The following is a 19,242-nucleotide window of genomic DNA, read 5'->3' on the forward strand; positions in this document are numbered from 1 at the left end:
TGGGTAGGGGTAAGGAGAGGTATGGGTCTATTTATATTTATCTATCTAAGCTGCATATCTATCTAAATGGCACGTGTGTGTGTGTTTGTGAGTATAAGTGTAAACTGCAGAGAATTCTAAAGAGAGTTATTTTTAGGGAATTCTTTTCAAAGTAGTTTGAATTTTTTCAGAAAAAGTTCCCTCGTGTTTTGGAGTCTGTTCAAAGTAGGCTATTTATAGGTGTTATTTAAATTTGAAGGTTTTCTGCTTAATGAATTTGTAAGTTGGCTTGCTCTCAGGAAGACTTAAAGATGGCTTCGGAAGCTAAGATTTGTCAGTGATTGGTAAAATAGGAGTGTCCGAAGATGTGGTGTTATACTAACACTGGCCAACACTTGTTATTTATACAGTTATCTCTTTTGGAAATGTTTTTTGTCCATTGGGCCTTTTTTCTTTTTTTCTTTTTCTAATGGCTCTCTTAAGGGACCAAGAACTTGAATAGTGCATCATTGGTAAAAACAGATACAGTTGAGTTGTTACAAACTACCAAACTTTAGAATTTGACTCAGAGCTCCATCCTTTGCCACCTCTCTGTCCTCTGTTTCTTCATCCTCAAAACGGGGTTAATCGTGGTGCTGATCTCAGGATTTTGTGCCGCTTAAGTGCCTTGAACTTAGTGAGTGCTTGATACAGGTTTCGTATTATTTTGGCAGTATTCTCATCTGACCCCTATATTTAGTCACTGGAGAGTGTGGAACAGCTTTCCTGCTTTGAAGGGGCTGAGCCAGTGCAGATAACTGAATAGTAGTATGTGCCCAGCAATTGCATAGCGGCTCAGACTATTGCAAGAGTCTGCTTGCAGTGCACGAGACCTGGGTTCCATCCCTGGTTTGGGCAGATCCCCTAGAAGGGACTGGCAATCCACTCCAGTATTCTTGCCTGGAGAATCCCGTGGACAGAGAAGCCTGGCAGGTTACAGTCCATGGGTCGAAGAGTCAGACACACCTGAGCAACTCACACTTTTTATGTGTCCAGCAGTTGCATAGATAAGTTATAGTATTCATATCTTTTTGTTATATACTGTTTTGTTTTATAAAATATTTTGGTCTAAGGACAGTAAAACTTGATCTGTGTTGATAACAAGAGGGAAGGAGAAAACACGTTATTTTACGATTAGATTTACAGAATTTTCCCTCTCCCCTGATTATGCTTCATCCAGGCTTTCACCATGCCAACTCCCAAGCAGATGCTTTCGTCAGATATTTTATTGTCAAGAAGTAGTTGCGTGTGTGCAAGACACTGCTTTGTGCACCTTCTTACTCTTACTCCAAGATCAGAAGCTTCTGGGATTCCCTGTGAACCGTTTGACCTCCTCTGGGCCTGAGGCCTTTTGTAATCCGACCTTGTCCATGGCCTCTCAGTCCTCGGGGACACTCGTGCCCCTTGGCTAGCCAGGCCTGACATGGGTCTGTTGAATGAAAGCACGAATCTTATTGCCTTGCGGCTTATCCAGGACCAGTCCTTCTGACCCCTGCCTTGGCGTTGGCACTGTCTCCGTTTCTCTTCCCTCTTTGAGTGTATGGATTTTCTTGGTCTCGTGTGTGCCTTGTTGCCCTGATTGGGCTCCCCTACACCTGGTGGCCCCGTTGTGGCGCCGATGTTGTGTCTGCAGAAGGCATTCGGGGCTTCTTCCTGCTGAGAGAGGAGAGTGGTCCGTGTCTTGTCTAGTTCCCTGTTTAGGAGGCTAGTCTTTCTCAAAGATGCCGATGGCCTATCTTACGCCTTGAGTTCTTATTATTATTAATCACATTTCTATATTAGTTCTAGGGGCAAGAAGGGCAGTCTAGAATTTATTAGTTTCTTCCGACTTTGCTGGGGTGAGAGCCTCACTCCTAAGGGTCTGAGCCGTGAACATGACTGCTGGGAAGGATCAGCTGCTACCTGGTCCAGAAGCGTGTTGGTCTGGGATGGCTTGGGATGGAATGGGATGGGGAGGCCACGTTCTTCTGGCCTGGTTGGTCCATCTAGCAAACAGCTGACCTGGGTTCAGATAGTAAAGTGTTGAATAAGAAACTTTTCTGCCTTTAAAAATCCCACAGCTAGTTTATTTTACCCTCCTGAGCCTGAGCGTGTAGATAACGGAAATCGGTGGAAAGTGAAACAGGAAATGACAGAGTGAGTATCTCAGGTACTAAGGAAATAGCCTCTTGCTCCAGGCCAGGAAGCACCACCTCGTATTTGGAAAGCTTTTTGTCATAGAGGTTTATATTTGGTTGCATCAGATTCCACTGTTAATGTCAAAAAATACTAACATGGGATGAATACTGCTGGCATTGTTTAAAAACCCTCGAGTGTTCAGTTCAGTCACTCAGTTGTGTCCAACTCTTTGTGGCCCCATGGACTGCAGCACACCAGGCTTCCCTGTCCATCACCAACTCCTGGAGCCTACTCAAACTCATGTCCATTGAGTCGGTGATGCCATCCAACCACCTCATCCTCTGTCGTCCCCTTCTCCTCCTGCCTTCAATCTTTCCCAGCATCAGGGTCTTTTCTAATGTGTCAGTTCTTTTGCATCAGGTGGCCAAAGTGCTGGAGTTTCAGCTTCAGCATCAGTCCTTCCAATGAATATTCAGGACTGATTTCCTGTAGGATTGACTGGTTTGATCTCCTTGCAGCCCAAGGGACTCTCAAGAGTCTTCTCCAAAACCACAGTTCAAAACCATCAGTTCTTCGGTGCTCAGCTTTCTTCATGGTCCAACTCTCACATCCATACATGACTACTGGAAAAACCATAGCTTTGACTAGACAGGTCTTTGTCGGCAAAGTAATGTCTCTGCTTTTTAATATGCTGTCTAGGTTTGTCATAGCTTTTTTTCCAAGGGGCAAGCATCTTTTAATTTCATGGCTGCTGTCACTATCTACAGTGATTTTGGAGTCCGAGAAAATAAAGTCTGTCATTGCTTCCCCATCTGTTTGCCATGAAGTGATGGAACCGGATGCTATGATCTTGGTTTTTTGAATGTTGAGTTTTAAGCAAGCTTTTTTACTCTCCTCTTTCACTTTCATTAAGAAGCTCTTTAGTTCTTCTACGCTTTCTGCCATAAGGGTGGTATCATCTGCATATCTGAGGTTATTGATATTTTTCCCAGCCATCTTGATTCTAGTTTGTGCTTCATCCAGCCTGGCATTTCACATGATGTACTCTGCATATGAGTTAAATAAGCAGGATGACAATATACAGCCTTGCTGTATTCCTTTCCCAATTTGGAACCAGTCCGTTGTTCCAAGTCCGGTTCTAACTGTTGCTTCCTGACCTGCATAGATTTCTCAGGAGGCAGGTAAGGTGGTCTGGTATTCTCATCTCTCTAAGAATTTTCCACAGTTTGTTGTGATCCACACAGTCAAAGGCTTTGGTGTAATTAATAAAGCAGAAGTAGGTGTTTTTCTGGAACTCTCTTGCTTTTACTATGATCCAGTGGATGTTGGCAATTTGATCTCTGGTTCTTCTGCCTTTTCTAAAACCAGCTTGAATATCTGGAAGTTCTCGGTTTCACGTAGTATTGAAGCCTGGCTTGGAGAATTTTGAGCTTTACTTTGCTAGCCTGTGAGATGAGTGCCATTGTGCAGTAGTTTGAGCCTTTCTTTGAGATTGGGATGAAAACTGATCTTTTCCAGTTCTGTGGCCACTGCTGAGTTTTCCAAATTTGCTGGCATATTGAGTGCAGCACTTTCACAGCATCATCTTTCAGGATCTGAAATAGCTCAACTGGAATTCCATCACCTCCTCTAGCTTTGTTTGTAGTGATGCTTTCCAAGGTCCACTTGACTTTGCACTCCAAGATGTCTGGCTCCAGGTGAGTGATCACACCACTGTGATTATCTGGGTCGTGAAGATCTTTTTTGTGTGGTTCTTCTGTGTATTCTTACCACTTCTTAATATCTTCTGCTTCTGTTACATCCATACCATTTGTCTTTTATTGAGCTCATCTTTGTGTGAAATGTTCCCTTGGTATCTCTTCAAATTTTTTTGAAGAGATCTCTAGTCTTGTGCATTCTATAACACCCTCGAATGCTAGCTCATGCTAAGACTCCAAAAGCCATGAAGTGTTGAGAGCTGATTTCAGATGAGGAAATTGAGAACACGTAGTGGGTAAGTAACTTGTCCAAGGTGATAAGCGCGCAGCAGTCGTGGAATTTGAACCGCGGAGATGGTCAGCATGAGATTGGGTTTTTGGCCCCCTTGCTCCTGTATGAGCTTTAGCATGGTCTGACCAGAAAAATACAGTGGTGGTGATGAAAGTGTCTCTGTCTGTGAGAAATAATTGGATGTTCAGTTTCAAATTTTAAAATTTTTCTTAATTGAGTTTTAAAAAATAGTTATATCTACTCCTATTAACATTTTTTAATTGGAAAAAAATTTTATTGAGGTATAATTGACATAGAATGTTCCATGAGTTTTAGGTTTACACCATAATGATTCTATATTTGGAGATACTGAAAAATGATCACCACAGTCAGTCTAGTTAATTTTTATTTATTTTTTAGTTTTTGGCCGTGCCATATGGATCTTAGTTCACCAACCAGGGATTGAACCCACGCCCCCTGTATGGGAAGCCTGGAGTCCTAACCACTGGACCATCAGGGGAGGCCCAATAAGTCTAGTTAAGATTTACTACCCTACATAGTAACAGAAATTTTTTTCTTGTGATGGGAACTTTTAAGATTTACTGTCAGCAAATTTCAAATATGCTGTACAATATTATTTACTGTGGTCACCAGGCTGTACTTTATATCCCTGTGACAAATTACTCATTTTATAAATGAAGTCTGTATCTTTTGACATCCTTCATTCATTTTGCCCAACCCCCATCCCCCTGCCCCTGGGAACCACCAATCTATTCCTTGTATCTGTGAACTTGGTGTTCTGTTTTTTGTTTTGTTTTGTTAAAGATTCCACAAATAAGTGAGATCATACGGTATCTGGTCTTTCTTTGACTTATTTCTCCTTGTATAATGCCCTCAAAGTCTGTTCATATTGTTACAAATGGCAAGATTTCATTTTTTATATAGCTAAGTAATATTCCAGTGTATATACATACCACATGTTGTTTATCCATCCATCTATCCATGAACACTTAGATTACAACTTAGGTTGTGTCTTTGTGTTGGCTACTGTAAATAATGCTGCAGTGAACTTAGATGCACATATACATATATCTTTTCAGGTTAGTGTTTTAGTTTCCTTGGGTGAGCACTCAGACGTGCAATTGCTGGATCGTATGGTATTCTGCGTTTAGCTCTTTGCGGAACCTGCGTACTGTTTTCCATCGTGGCCGCAGCCCGACACAGTCCACAGCAGTGCTCGAGGGTCCCCTTTTCTCCGCCTCTTCTCCAACCTGTGTGCTCTTTTGTCTTTTTGATAATAGCGTTCTGCCGGGTATGGGGCAGTTCTCACTAGTATTTAGGAAACAGACTGTGCTTAGGCCTGCAGACATTCATGGCACGCGTACTGTGGGCTGAGCACGGTTTGAGGTGCTGGGCCGTCATGGGGAACAAGGAAGGAACAGCACTGAGCTGCCCGTTTACTGGAGGCGCATGGATGAGAAATGAGAAGTAGAAAAAATTGTAGTGATGATGTGGTGGCAGACTGGAGGAAGATTTGGACAAGAGGAATCACAGTTTTAATTTAAGAGGTCAGAGTAGGCATCTGACTCTGCAGTCCCACTCCTGGGCGAGTATCAAGAGAAAGACATGATCTGAAAGGATACGTGCTCCCCAGTGCTCCTTGGAGCTCTGTTTACAATAGCCAAGACCTGGGCGCAGCCTCGGTGTCCTTCAGCCGAGCAATGGATCTGGAAGATGTGCTACATGTATGCGGTGTCCTGTTACTCAGCATTAAAAGGAGTGAAACGATGCCATGTGCAGCAACATGGACGGACCTAGAAATTGCCATCGAGTGACGATAGAGAAGAAATACCATTGTGATATCGTTTATATGTGGAATCTAAAAAGAAATGATAAAATTAACTTATTTACAATACAGGGATTCACAGACTTAAGGAATGAACTTATGGTTGCCAGGGGGAAGGATGAGGGGAAGGGGTAGTTAGGGAGCTTGGGATGGACATGTCAGTTCAGTTGCTCGGTCATGCTCTTTGCGACCCCATGGACTGCAGCACGCCAGGCCTCCCTGTCCATCACCAGCTCCCGGAGTTTACTCAAACTCATGTCCATTGACTCGGTGAGCCATCCAACCATCTTATCCTCTGTCATCCCCTTCTCCTCCTGTCTTCAGTCTTTCCCAGCATCAGGGTCTTTTCTAGTGAGTCAGTTCTTCTCATTAGGTGGCTAAAGTACTGGAGTTTCAACTTTAACATCAGTCCTTCCAATGAACACTCAGGACTGATTTCCTTTAGGATAGACTGGTTGGATCTCCTTGCAGTCCAAGGGACTCTCATGAGTCTTCTTCAGCACCACAGTTCAAAAGCATCAATTCTTCTGTGCTCAGCTTTCCTTATAGTCCAACTCTCACATCCGTACATGACCACTGGAAAAACCATAGCTTTGAGACTAGATGGACCTTTGTTGGCATAGTGATGTCTCTGCTTTTTAATATGGTGTCTAGTTTGATCATAACTTTTCTTCCAAGGAGCAAGCATCCTTTAATCTCATGGCTGCTGTCACCATCTGCAGTGATTTTGGAGCCCCCCCAAAATAAAGTCTGTCATTGTTTCCATTGTTTCCCCATCTATTTGCCATGAAGTGATGGAACTGGATGCCATGATCTTAATTTTCCGAATGCTGGGTTTTAAGCCAACTTTTTCACTTTCCTCTTTCACTTTCATCAAGAGATTTTTTAATTCTTCTTCACTTTCTTCCATAAGGGTGGTGTCATCTGCATATCTGAGGTTATTGATATTTCTCCCGGCAATCTTCATTCTGACTTATGCTTCATCCAGCCTGGCATTTTGCGTGATGTACTCTGCATATAAGTTAAATAAGCAGAGTGACATTATGCAGCCTTGACGTACTCCTTTCCTGATTTGGAACCAGTCTGTTCCTTGTCCAGTTCTAACTGTTGCTACTTGACCTGCATACACTTTTCTCAGGAGGCAGGTCAGATGGTCTGGTATTCCCAGTCTCTTTAAGAATTTTCCAGTTTGTTGTGATCCACACAGTCAGTGGCTTTGGCATAGTCAATAAAGCAGAAGTAGACTAACAAAAAGCAAGAACTGTCTTGCTTTTTCAATGATCCAGTGGATGTTGGCAGTTTGATATCTGGTTCCTCTGCCTTTTCTAAATCCAGCTTGGACATCTGGAAGTTCAATGTACTATTGAAGCCTGGCTTGGAGAATTTTCGGCATTACTTTGCTAGCGTGTGAGATGAGTGCAATTGTGCGGTTGTTTGAGCATTCTTTGGCATTGCCTTTCTTTGGGATTGGAATGAAAACTGACCTTTTCCAGTCCTGTGGCCACTGCCGAGCTTTCCAAATTTGCTGGCATATTGAGTGCAACACTTTAACAGCATCGTCTTTTAGGATTTGAAATAACTCGACTGGAATTCCATCACCTTCACTAACTTTGTAGTAATGCTTCCTGAGGCCCACTTGACTTCATACTCTGGTGTGTCTGGCTGTAGGTGAGTGGCCACACCATTTTGATTATCTAGATCATAAGACCTTTTTTGTAGAGTTCTGTGTATTCTTGTCACCTCTTCATCTCTCCTGCTGTTTCTGTCCTTTACTGTGCCCATCTTTACATGAAATGCTCCCTTGGTATCTCTAAGTCTCTTGAAATCCCTGGTCTTTCCCGTCCTGTTTTTTCCCTCTGTTTCTTGGAAGTTGTCCACGTAGAGCCTGCATTAACACTGTCACAGGGGGCGTGTTTTATGCTAGTGTTTTGAATGGGAGCCAGAGCCCTGCCGAAGTGTGGCTATAGACATTGGAGTGAGTGTGTCAAAGTCAAGGGTCGGTTGCTTGATTCCCAGTCAGGAACTTGGAGCCAGGTTCTTGAGCAGAGATTAACGTGGTGACCTTGACTGCTGGGTCTGTAAGTAATGCTGATGTTGATGAAGATGGGCCTCACAGTGACTGACACACAGGATGGGTTGAATGCAGCAGTCTTTTTATTTGTTAAAGTTTTATTATTTTTTTATTGGGGTATAATTGCCTTACAGTATTGGGTTAGTTTCTGCTGTACCGTGAACTGAATCCGCTGTGTGTGTGTCTTCGTCCTCAGTTGCCCAGTCATGTCTGACTCTCTGCAACCCCATGGACTGGAGCCCACCAGGCTCCTCCGCAGCCACTTGCCATTTCCTATTCCAGGGAATCTTCTCGATCCAGGGATTGAACCCGTGTCTCCAGTGGTGAAGAATCAGCTATATGTATTCATGCAGCCCTTCCCTCTTGAGCCTCCCACCCTCCCACCTCTCTAGGTCATCTCAGAGCACCAGGCCGAGCTTCCTGAGTGTACAGCAGCTTCCCACTAGCTATCGAATTTACACATGGTAGTGTATGTATTTGTCAGTCCTAATCTCCCGATTCCTAGCCCCCCCCCCCCGCCACGTGGCCACCTGTCTGTGTTCCATGTCTTCATCTCTGTCCCTGCTCTGGTTCACCTACACCATTGTTTTAGATCCCACGTATGTGTTAACATAGATATTTTTTCTCCTTCGGTCTGATTTTGTATGCAAACTCAGTGGCAGTCTTTAACTTTATTTTTATTGAGGCATAACTAATGTCAGTATTAGATAAATTGAAGTGATTCTTCTCCCCTTGTCTTGTCCCTCTCCCCTGCTGACCACTAGTTTCTTCTCTAAGTCAGTGCATTTTTTTTTTTATTCCCTAGTTGTAATTTTTTTATGCAAGTGATATCATACCGAATTTGTCTTTCTGTCTTATTTTCATTATTTATGGCTAAGTAGTAGTCCATGTGTATGTGTGACATCTTTATCTGTGTGCGTGTGTGTGTGTATGAGTGTGAGTGACATCTTTGTCCGTGTGTGTGTGAAATCTTTATCCGTGTGTGCGTGTGTGTATGTGTGACATCTTTATCCATGTGTGTGTGTGTGACATCTTTATCCATGTGTGTGTGTGACATCTTTATCCGTGTGTGTGTGAGTGTGTGACATCTTTGTCCGTGTGTGTGTGACATCTTTATCCGTGTGCGTGTGTGTGTGTGACATCTTTATCCGTGTGTGTGTGTGTGTGACATCTTTATCTGTGTGTGTGTGAGTGTGGGTGACATCTTTGTCCGTGTGTGTGTGTGAAATCTTTATCCGTGTGCACGTGCGCGGGTGTGTGTATGTGTGTGTGACATCTTTATCCGTGTGTGTGTGACATCTTTATCCGTGTGCATGTGTGTGTGTGTGTGTGTGTGTGTGAGTGTGACATCTTTGTCCGTTCATCTGGTGATGGGCATTTGGGCTGTGAACATTGGGGTGCATGTATCTTTTTCGAATCAGTGTTTTTGTTTTTCTCAGATATATACTCGAGTGGAACTGCTGGCTATATGGTAGTTCTGTTTTTAGTTTTTTCAGAAACCTCTGTAATATTGTCTGTAATGCCACACCTAATACAGTCCCACCAGCAGTAGAGGAGGGTTTCCTTTTCTCCACGTCCCGGAAGGGCAGCAGCCTTCCTTGGCCGGGAAAGCCTGTCTCAGTGGTCATGTAGGCCTGGGCGCTGATGGCTTGGGCTCATTTGCTGGCAGAAGGGGTGGAGAAGGACAGGTCTGCTGAGGGGACTGATCCACTGCTTGGGGGTGACAGGTTTGCCTAGGGGTCAGGGGGTGTGATGGCCCCTTGGATGTAACTGGGCCCTTGGCAGGGGCCCCTGACGAGAGTCTGGTGTGGCTGTTTCCGGGGAGATGGTGTGTAGACCCTAAAGCTGTTTGGTGGTGGGACTGCAACTAAGGTAGCTGGTCCTGCTGTCCTGTGGGTTCTGACCCACCTTGTTTGAGCCTCAGGTTTCACAGGAAGGTGGGCATTGATCTAAACGTGCTTGAGTGACAGGTTGGGGCTACACACGGGGATTTGGGCCCTGTGGCTCCAGGAGCAGGTTAACAGTCAGAGGGCGTTAGTGCTTGGAGTTCTGGGCTCAGGAGGACGGATAACCGGAGGCAGGGCAGCCGGGAGAGCGGTGGGCTGGGGATGGGGGTGCGGAGCAGGAGGAGGAGGAAGGCTGGGTAGGAAGCAGCCCGCGGTGCGGCTTCGGGAGAGGACAGAAACCCAGAGCGTGAGTGCCCGCACGTGCCCACGCAGCGTTTAACTGGATCTGCCCTTTTGCTTCTGTTTCGAGTGCCTTCTCTTTTTACACTCTTGGTGTGTGTCTCCTGGCCCCAGTGTGGCATGGTAGGTCTCAGAGATTTGGGCAGTGGATTGCAGTGCAATATTTATGCCATTTATAGCATGATCAGCTTTTTTATGTTGAAGTCAACATATATTGGGTGTTCATATAGGGGATTCTGAGCTATTCAGTACAGTTTTTATATTTGGGGATTTTAATTACCATTAAACTTTGTCTTGTGTGATTAAGCTTGAACATCAGAAAAAGGCTCTTGGAGAGAAGAGTGGTGTCCAGCCAGCTTTGAGACCGTGTTGGTGGCAGTTTGAAACAGGCAGAATGTTTACTTGTAGTGCACATCTAAGGGATCGCTTGGCAGGGTCTGGCTGTCAGTGGCGCCGTTTTAGTGTCAATCTTTTTTTCAGTAAGTATTTATTGAGTGTGTGCTGTGGGGCAGGCACTGTTTTAGACAAGTTCATCATCCCTGTGGGATTTGAAGAAGTTTTTATTTTTGTTTTTTGGGAGATGGTGTGTTTCTCTGAAACAACTGTTAAAGCATATTTTTTCTCAATAGGGTGATTCTGAAGACGATACAGAGGAGCAGTCTCAAGAACAGAGGTAAGGAAGGGTTGGGGGCAAATCTGGGCTAAGTCTCCCTGCCCACCTTGGATGCTTTCTGACGTCTTGGAATATGTGTTTATGTGTTTAATATTACCTGTGACAAGCCTTTCTTTCTGACATTTGGGGTATCTGGACTCTAATAATACGGTTTTGTTCTAAATCAAGTTGCACGGAAAGCTCTGGAGACATCCCCCACCCCAGCTTCACTCTCCCGTGCCGTCCTCGCACGCTCCGGCCTGTACACCCTCTGTTCTGTCTGCACACACCTGTGGGTCATCGTGGTGCTGTGAGCCGAACATAACACTTTGAATGAGACCTGCTTGTGTGCAGTAGGGAAGTCAGACATTACTGTAAATAAAGCAAAATGGTTACGTTTATAATAAGAACTATCAGTAATTCAGCTGCTGTGGGAGAGATGAGCGAGGTGGGTGATGCTGGAGCTGAAGTGTGGGAATGCGTGGGGGCAGCCACGTGGTGGGCAGAAGGAAGGGAGGGTGCCAGGGCCATGCGGTGGGGCGCTGGTGGCAGCGCAGGGGCCTGGAGACGGCCAGTGTGGTTCTGTAGGGTCAAGGGGTGAGGCACAACCTGAGAGCAGACCACAGCGACGAGATGCAGCTTTATTTTTCCAAGTGTGAGGTGAGTGGTTAAAAGTGGCCAGCAAATCGAAGATGTAAACTACCTTTTTGAGGAGAATGCCTTGGTCCCAGGGCTCGCGTGGTTCACTGTTGTCAAACTGGGATGTCCGGTGCCTTGGAAGGACCTCAGTACTCTTTTAGTGGTACCGGCAAGGGCGTGCGTTTCAGAGAATCAGCTTCTGGCTTCCCAGCATCCATGTCCTGTCCTGAAACTGATCTGAGATCGCACCTTACCGTTTTCCACCTCTCTTCTCACAGTCTCACTTCTCCGCTTTGCCAGAGAAAGGCATGTCTTTTACCAGGGCCTCATCTTGCTCTGTGCTTCACCGTGGGCAAAGGGACAGTTTAAAATACTGTTACTGGTTCGGAGAAAATGACTGAACTCTGATTGGATGACAGAGTCATTTGTAGCTAGTGGTTTTCACGTCTTCATTTTCTATAAAACTGAAGGAGGACCCAATCAAATTGCAGTTGTTTAGACTCTCAAAAGTTCTTTCTCTTTTTATTGCTTTTTACTGGAGTCTAGTTGCTTTATGATGCTGTGTTAGAACGCTGTAGAGAACATTGCTGCACCGTGTTCTGTACAGCAAAGTGGATCAGCTAAGCGTGTACATATATGCCCGTTTTTTTGGACGTCCTTCCCGTGTAGGTCGCCATGGAGCATTGAGTAGCGTTCCCTGTGCTGGGCATTTGGACCTCATTAGTTACCGGTTTTGTACATGCACGCATGCGTGCTACGTCACTTCCGGCGAATCCGACTCTGCCTCGCTGTGGACTGCAGCCGGCTGGGCTCCTCTGTCCACGCGGTTCCCTAGGCAGGAACACCGGAGGCAGTTTCCGTGTTCTCCTCCGGATTGTATACACAGCAGTATATATGTGTCAGTCCCAGTCTCCCAGTTCTTCCTACTCCCCCTTTGCCTGCTATCCGTACGATCTGTGTCTCTGCGTCTGCTTTGCGGATAAGCTCGTCTGTATCAATTTTCTAGCTTCCACGTTAACGATACTGTACAAGGTTTTCCTCTTTGTGACTCCTTTGCTCTGTGTGACAGCCTCTGCGTCCATCCTCCTGTCTGCAGATTGCACAGTTTCGTTCCTTTTTGTGGCTGAGTAACAGTCCATGGTATGTGTGTATACCACACCTTCATCCATTCTTCTGTTGATGGACATTTAGGTTGCTTCCATGTCCTGTCTGTTGTAAATAGTTCTGCAGTGGCTATTGGGGTGCATGTATCTTTCTGAATTGTGGTTTTCTCTGGGTATATGCCCAGGAGTGGGATTGCTGGGTCATATGATAGTTTTATTGTTAGTTTTTTAAAACTAAAACTGTCACTGTTCTTCACAACAGCTGTACCAATTTACATTCCCACCAACAGTGTAAGAGAGTTTCCTTTTCTCCACACCCTCTCCAGCATTTATTGTTTGTAGATTTTTTGATGATGACCATTCTGACTGGTATGAGGTGATACCTCATTGTAACTTTGATTTGCATTTCTCTAATAATTAGTGATATTGAGCATATTTTCAAGTGTTCGTTGGCCATCTGTATGTATTCTTTGGAGAAATGTCTGTTTAGATCTTTCACCCATATTTTGATTGGGGTTTTTGTTTTTTTGATATTGAGCTGCATGAACTGTTTGTATATTTTGGAGATTAATCCCTTGTCAGGTGCTTTGTTTGCAAATATTTTCTCCTACAAGTTCTTTTTAATGATAGACTTTTGGCAAAAATGCTGAGGGAGTTTAGAGTATGTAGGGACAGTGCTGTAACAAAGGTTCTTACATTCACATCTATGTGAACAAACTTTCTCAGTGCTTACATTAAAAAAAAAAAGGACAAGGAAAATAACAAATTGGTGCTAATTAAACTTGTCTCATTCTAACAGTAGTATTCACATAAATCGAGGGATAAGACAGTTTATTCATCTCATTAAAGGATGCAGTTTCAATAAAATTATGTTCAATTACCTATGAAAATTTGTAAAATTTCTTGGTTTGATCAGTTGTGTGCTAATAAAATTATAATGATAATTCAGAAGAAAAAATGAACACTTAGATCCTGTGGTCATAAGATTTTTTAAAAATGCTGAAATCTCAATTTGAGCCCATAGTATTGTTGAAAGAGGCTTTGAACATAAAGCTATTTTAGGTTAAAATCCTTTTGAGAGAATATCCAGCAATACAGGAAAGTCCATCTGTGTATTTTAAAAAATGGATGATGATGAAAGTTACTGCAGTGGTATTTAGATTTCTTTGAATGTAATTTTAAAAGTCTTGAGTCTGATTAAAATTGCCAGTATTTACAGTATGTCAGAAATTACATTTTTTGCAAACATCTAGATTCATGGTATATATAACATTTTACGTGTTTGAGATTACTTAAACATGGGTCAAAGCTGGAGTTTGTCACAACCCTGTTCGAGTGTCTGGGAGCAAGGCTAGCTGAGTGCTGACGATGGTTCCAGCTTGGCTGGCAGCGGTGGGGACAGAGGACGTGGAAAGTTCTGCGGGGAACTTTGGTTGGCTCAGTTGTGGAGACGAAGAGAAGCCTGGAGACAGTGATGATGTGATGGGAAAGGTCTGGCGGAGGGCAGCCGGGAACTCTGCTTGGTTGCCTCCTAGGAATCTCAGACTTGAGGAGACAGGAGGCAGTGTGAGCTAGGGAGTGAGTGTGAGCTAGGGTGTGGGCTAGGAGTGAGTGTGAGCTAGGAGTGAGTGTGAGCTAGGGTGTGGGCTAGGGAGGCCAGGCTGTGTCTTCGGGGGCCTTGTCCTTTGTACCTTGGCACTGGTTTTCTGCTTTCACGGATACTTCTTTCTTATTAATAAGAACTAGCTTCTTCTCCCCAGTTTGCCACCACACTTAAAGGTACGGAGTAGATTTTGCCCTTCCTCTTCTGACGTGGATGACTGGAGTGAGGGTTGAGGGGGCATTGAGTCCAGTGGCTGTCAGAGTTAGGGACAGCAACTCGGTGAGAGCCCTTTTACACTGTGATTATTTGTTACCCACAGGCAGTTAATGGGGGTGTATGACTATGTTCTCCTGCTCATTTATTTGTAAAGTAGCCCTTAAGCTGTGCTACCTGTGGTGTACTCTATTTTCTTTTCCATTTTTAAAAACTGTGGCAAATACATTAACACCTACCGCTTCAGCCAGTTTGAAGTGGACGGTTCTGTGGTGTTGAGCACATTCACATGGTCGTGCAGCTGTCAGCCCACAGAGCTCGTTTCATTCTCTTTCATTGAAAAAACACCGGCTGCCACTGCTGAATTGATTTCAGAACTCCTTAATCATGACTCACTGTTGGCTCAACCCTGATTTGTATGTTATGGTCTTCTCAATGACCAATATTCCAGTGTTTTGCTGTTACTTTATCCCTAGTTGATTTCCTTTTAGCAGGACTTCCAAGCCTCTTGGGTTTTTCTGTTGTTGAGTTTTTTTCCTTTTGTGTAAAGGCAAGATCATGATGACGGTTGGATGCTGCAACCAGAAAACCTTCTCTGTGTCCATTTTCTGAAAGTGTTGCTTCTGGTGTTTTCGCCATGAATTCTCTATAAGTCTCACATCCTGTGATGGGTCAGTCACCTAAGTACTTACTGTTCGTTTACCTTCTACTGGGCAGTTGGAACTTTTTTAAAAATGAAGATTTTTAGTGCTTTCAAAGCTCATAGATTCTCTTGCTCCTTTTTTTTTTTTAATTAAAAAAAGTTTTTTGGCTGCATCTTGCAGTATGAGGGATCTTGGTTCCCCAACCAGGGATGGAACCTGTGTCCCCATGCCATGGAAGCATGGAGTCTTAACCACTGGACTACCAGAGAAATCCCTCTTGCTACTTTTAAATTCAGCCTTTTGCTTTAGAAGAGATGTAGGTTTATGGGAAAGCTGTAAAGATGGTACAGAGTTCCTGTCTATGCTTTGCGCAGTTTACCCCAGTGTTAATCCCTTATGTTGGGGCTTCCTTAGTGCTCAGACAGTAAAGTGTCTGCCTGCAATGCAGGAGACCGGGGTTCAATCCCTGGGTTGGGAAGATCCCCTGGAGAAGGAAATGGCAACCCACTCCAGTATCCTTGCCTGGAAAATCCCTTATGTTACTGCGGTCCCTTGCTCACAGCTCAGAAACCACTGTGGGTACGTTACTGTGAATTACACTGCACGCTTGCTTCAGGTTTCCCTGGTTTCCCCCTAACGCTCTCTGTCCCAGGACCCGATCCAGGAACCCACGTGGCTTTCAGTTGTCGTGTTTCAGGGTGCTTTTCGTTGTGACAGTCGGTCAGAGTTCCCTTGTTTTTGAAACCATGGCAGTTTTGAGGAGTTCATCCTTCAATTTGGGGTTGTCTGAGGTTTTTCCTCGTGGTTAGATTGAGGTTATGGGGGAGGAAGACCTCAGTACAAATTGCCGTTCTTGTCATATGTCAAGGGTGTTGGCTGTCAATGTGACACTCCTTCGGTGCTGACCTTGACCACCTGGCTGAGGTGCTGTTTGTCAGCTCTGTCGACTGGAAACTTCTTTGCTTACCTCTTTCCACACCGCACTGTTTGGAGGCAAGTCATTAAGTAGGATAAGCTCCACTTACATAAATTGTTTAGAATTCCTCCGTTCGGGAGATACGTCTGTTCTCGCTCACTTATTGATTTATTCAGTCCTTTGTTTATGTCTTGGATGTTTATTTTACACTTTGGCTGATAGTCCAGTACTAGGGCTGTGCTGCTATTTTGACTTTTCATTTTATTTATTTTTGGCCGTGCCAGGTCTTCATTGCTGCTCGGGCGTTTCTCTAGTTGCCGTGACTGCGGGCTGCCCTCTGCCTGCCTTGTGGCGGCTGCTCTTGCTGTAGGGCATGGGCCCTAACGTGCTCAGGCTTCAGTATTTGTGGTTCCGGGGCTCTCAAGCACAGGCGTGTGGGATCTTTCCAGATCAGGGATCGAACCTGTGTCTTCTGCATTGGCAGGCAGATTCTTTACCACTGAGCCTCCAGGGAAGCCCTGCCCTGCTATTTTAACGCCATTTATTCTTAACCTTATTTATAAAGTCATTAGTACGTCCTTACACATTTTTCAAACATTTTTGTGATTTTCATTTTAATTACTACCCTGCTGCGCCAACATTAATGACATCAAGGTGAACTGGAAGTCAGCGGAGGCAGCACATGGGAACTCCACAGAATGAATGCTCTGTCTCTGAGAGAACCTGTGCAGAGGAACAGCTGCTAACTTGGGCAATAGATTTGACCACAGAACAGCCTCAGTACGTTCTCGAAAGAGTGGCGGCGGCCCTGACCTCTGGCACTGGAGAGAGTGCAGAAAGAGAAGGGGGCCCTGTGTCTCCTCCAGACCAGCCAGGGCGGGTCCTCGCCGCAGACTACTGTGGATTCTGGGGCGGGGGGTTTCTAGAGCAGCTTGTTTGATCTCAGACAGAGTTTGGGAAAGCTTTTAGGGTAATTGGCCTCATTGAAGATTTTGTTTATATTATCTTGACTTCATCTTCTGTGAATGCTATGTAATTGTACTTGGTTGAAAGCCAGAAAAGCAATATTTGAAAAACTTTCTCCCCTCGCTCTTCTCCATCCCCATTTTTCTCCTGGGTGTTCTCAGATATCAGCAGTAATCTGCTCCTCTGCTGAGAAGGATTGCTGTTGGATTCAGTGGCGGGAGCAAAGGGGGGCTGGCTGACTTCAGCCCTTCTTAGAACTGGCTGCTCTCTGGATGCATCTCTGAAAAGCCTTTTTGGGGTCAGCTTGTTAGAATGTGAAAAATTTAAGTGTTGGCAGAGTATAAATAGTATGTTATTTCCGTTTTTAAAATGGTTCTGTAAAAATCATCCATATTGACTGGCTCTGGGGTGTCCGGGGAAGGTGGTGGAGGTTTTTAATGTACTTTTGTCTGGTAGCAGCAGCAACATGTGTTCTCCTGAAACCGTCTCCATCAGTTAGAGGCTGATCCTAAGAGTCAGAACATGAAGAAAATCTCGTTAACCTTTCAGCAACAATCTGAAAGATGTAATTGCAGACAGTAACGGCTTAATCTTCAGGGAAGCTTCCTTTTGGCAATGAATCGGGCTCAGAGCTCCCACGGGGAACGGAACTGCTTTCCACTCGTCTTTGTTTTCCTTCAGAAACTGAAAGCCATGTTTCTAGCACAACCCTGGAGTTCCTTACCTGGTGATAGGGTCGTGCATTTCTAACCCGAGCTTGCCTCTGCCTCCTCTCCCGGGTTTTCACGGAGAAGGGACCTGAAGCCGGTGGCACCTCCTGCCCAGGTCGCACTGTGCAGTCGGGGAGCAGCCTCCGCCTTTGGGGGGCCGCCCCGGGAGCGCACCCCCTCCGCCGACCCGCGCCTGCGCGTGTGTCTGCACAAGCCCGAAATCAGGGCTCCCCTCGCCTCCTGGCATACCCCTTACCCCCAGGGGTCACCAGGTCTGGCTGCATCTTTTTCTCGCAGTCTCCTGCCTCGGTTTTACAGCTACGCTAGCCTGTTCTCCACGTCCCCACCCACCTGATGTATCTAAAACTTGGGCGTCCTTGCCCCATGCCTCTTCCAAGCAGCCTTTTGGGGGCCCCTTGCCTTCTGAGCCTGGCACAGAGCCCTTTTGTGATGTAGGTGCCGCTCTCCTCTCCAGCCCGCCCGCCCCTTCTTGCTTCCTCTCGGGCTCGTGGCCCCTTTGCCTGGAGGGACTCTCTTCTCTTCCCCGGCAAGCCCCTCACCCAGCCCTGTCTGTCCTGCCGGCTCCAGTGCTTACTTCTGTGTTTAAAGTCACCTTCCTCAGATGCCCACCTACCTGTCTGAGTCTCAGCCAGCGGATCCCCCAGCACCTAACCACTGCCTGACACCTCGGAGACGATCTGCTAAAGGAAGGGACAAACCCTCCTGTCTTTAAGTCTTTGAAATTGATTGCTTGTCATTACTTCATGTGCCTTTCATATCCAAGCACACAAACCATATTTGTCATTGAAACCACAGTACTGCTATTCCTATTAGGGGTTGTGGTTTTTAGATTGGATTGTTGCAGTTGGTGCGCTTTTAATGAGAATGGGTTATTAGCTCTGTCCCTGCGCCCTGTGGTGTCTTCTGCAGGGTCGTGGGGCCTGAGGGGGTGCAGAGTGAACGTGTTCAATCATGATTTTCGTGGCTGTGACAGTGTGAAGTGAATTTCCTTAGACTGTAATAGAGCTCATAATTTGGGTATTGGCCTTAGAATTACAAGCTTTTAAACAGGGGTCTTTGTACATATTAAATTTGTTAAGCCACAAAACCCTTTTCAGCTGTTTTTAGGTGGTGAAATTTCTAGCAAAGCTTTTTTGACACATATAATTTTTAGGCCTCAAGTGAAATCAATTGGGATAATGGTATAATAGGATCAGAATCTTATACTGATTTTCACTGAAAGTTTTGCTTTTCTTGAATATGTATTTTTTACACACTCTGGGGTGATTCTGTTCAGTTCAGTCACTCAGTCATGTGTGACTATTTGCGACCCTGTTGGACTGCACGCCAGGCCTCCCTGTCCATCACCAACTCCCTGAGTTTACTCAAACTCATGTCCATTGAATCAGTGATGTCATCCAACCATCTCATCTTCTGTCATCCCCTCTCCTGCCCTCAGTCTTTCCCAGCATCAAGGTCTTTTCAAATGAGTCATCTCTTCACATCAGGTGGCCAAAGTATTGGAGCTTCAGCATCAATCTTTCCAGTAAATATTCAGGACTGATTTCCTTTAGGATGGACTGGTTTGA

The 19,242-nt window shown here is 45.1% G+C and overlaps 1 protein-coding gene across 1 annotated transcript in view; it reads left to right on the forward strand.

Annotated features, from left to right (window-relative positions):
* The window catches only part of TMEM131L (transmembrane 131 like), a 174,461-nt gene that overhangs the window by 2,922 nt on the left and 152,297 nt on the right, over positions 1-19,242 (forward strand). Inside the window, 1 exon segment of the mRNA XM_065903804.1 lies at positions 10,837-10,880. Within this exon segment, the coding sequence (XP_065759876.1) occupies positions 10,837-10,880 (44 nt within the window).

The sequence above is a fragment of the Muntiacus reevesi genome, chromosome 13 (genome assembly GCF_963930625.1).
Source record: "Muntiacus reevesi chromosome 13, mMunRee1.1, whole genome shotgun sequence".
Classification (NCBI taxonomy): domain Eukaryota; kingdom Metazoa; phylum Chordata; class Mammalia; order Artiodactyla; family Cervidae; genus Muntiacus; species Muntiacus reevesi.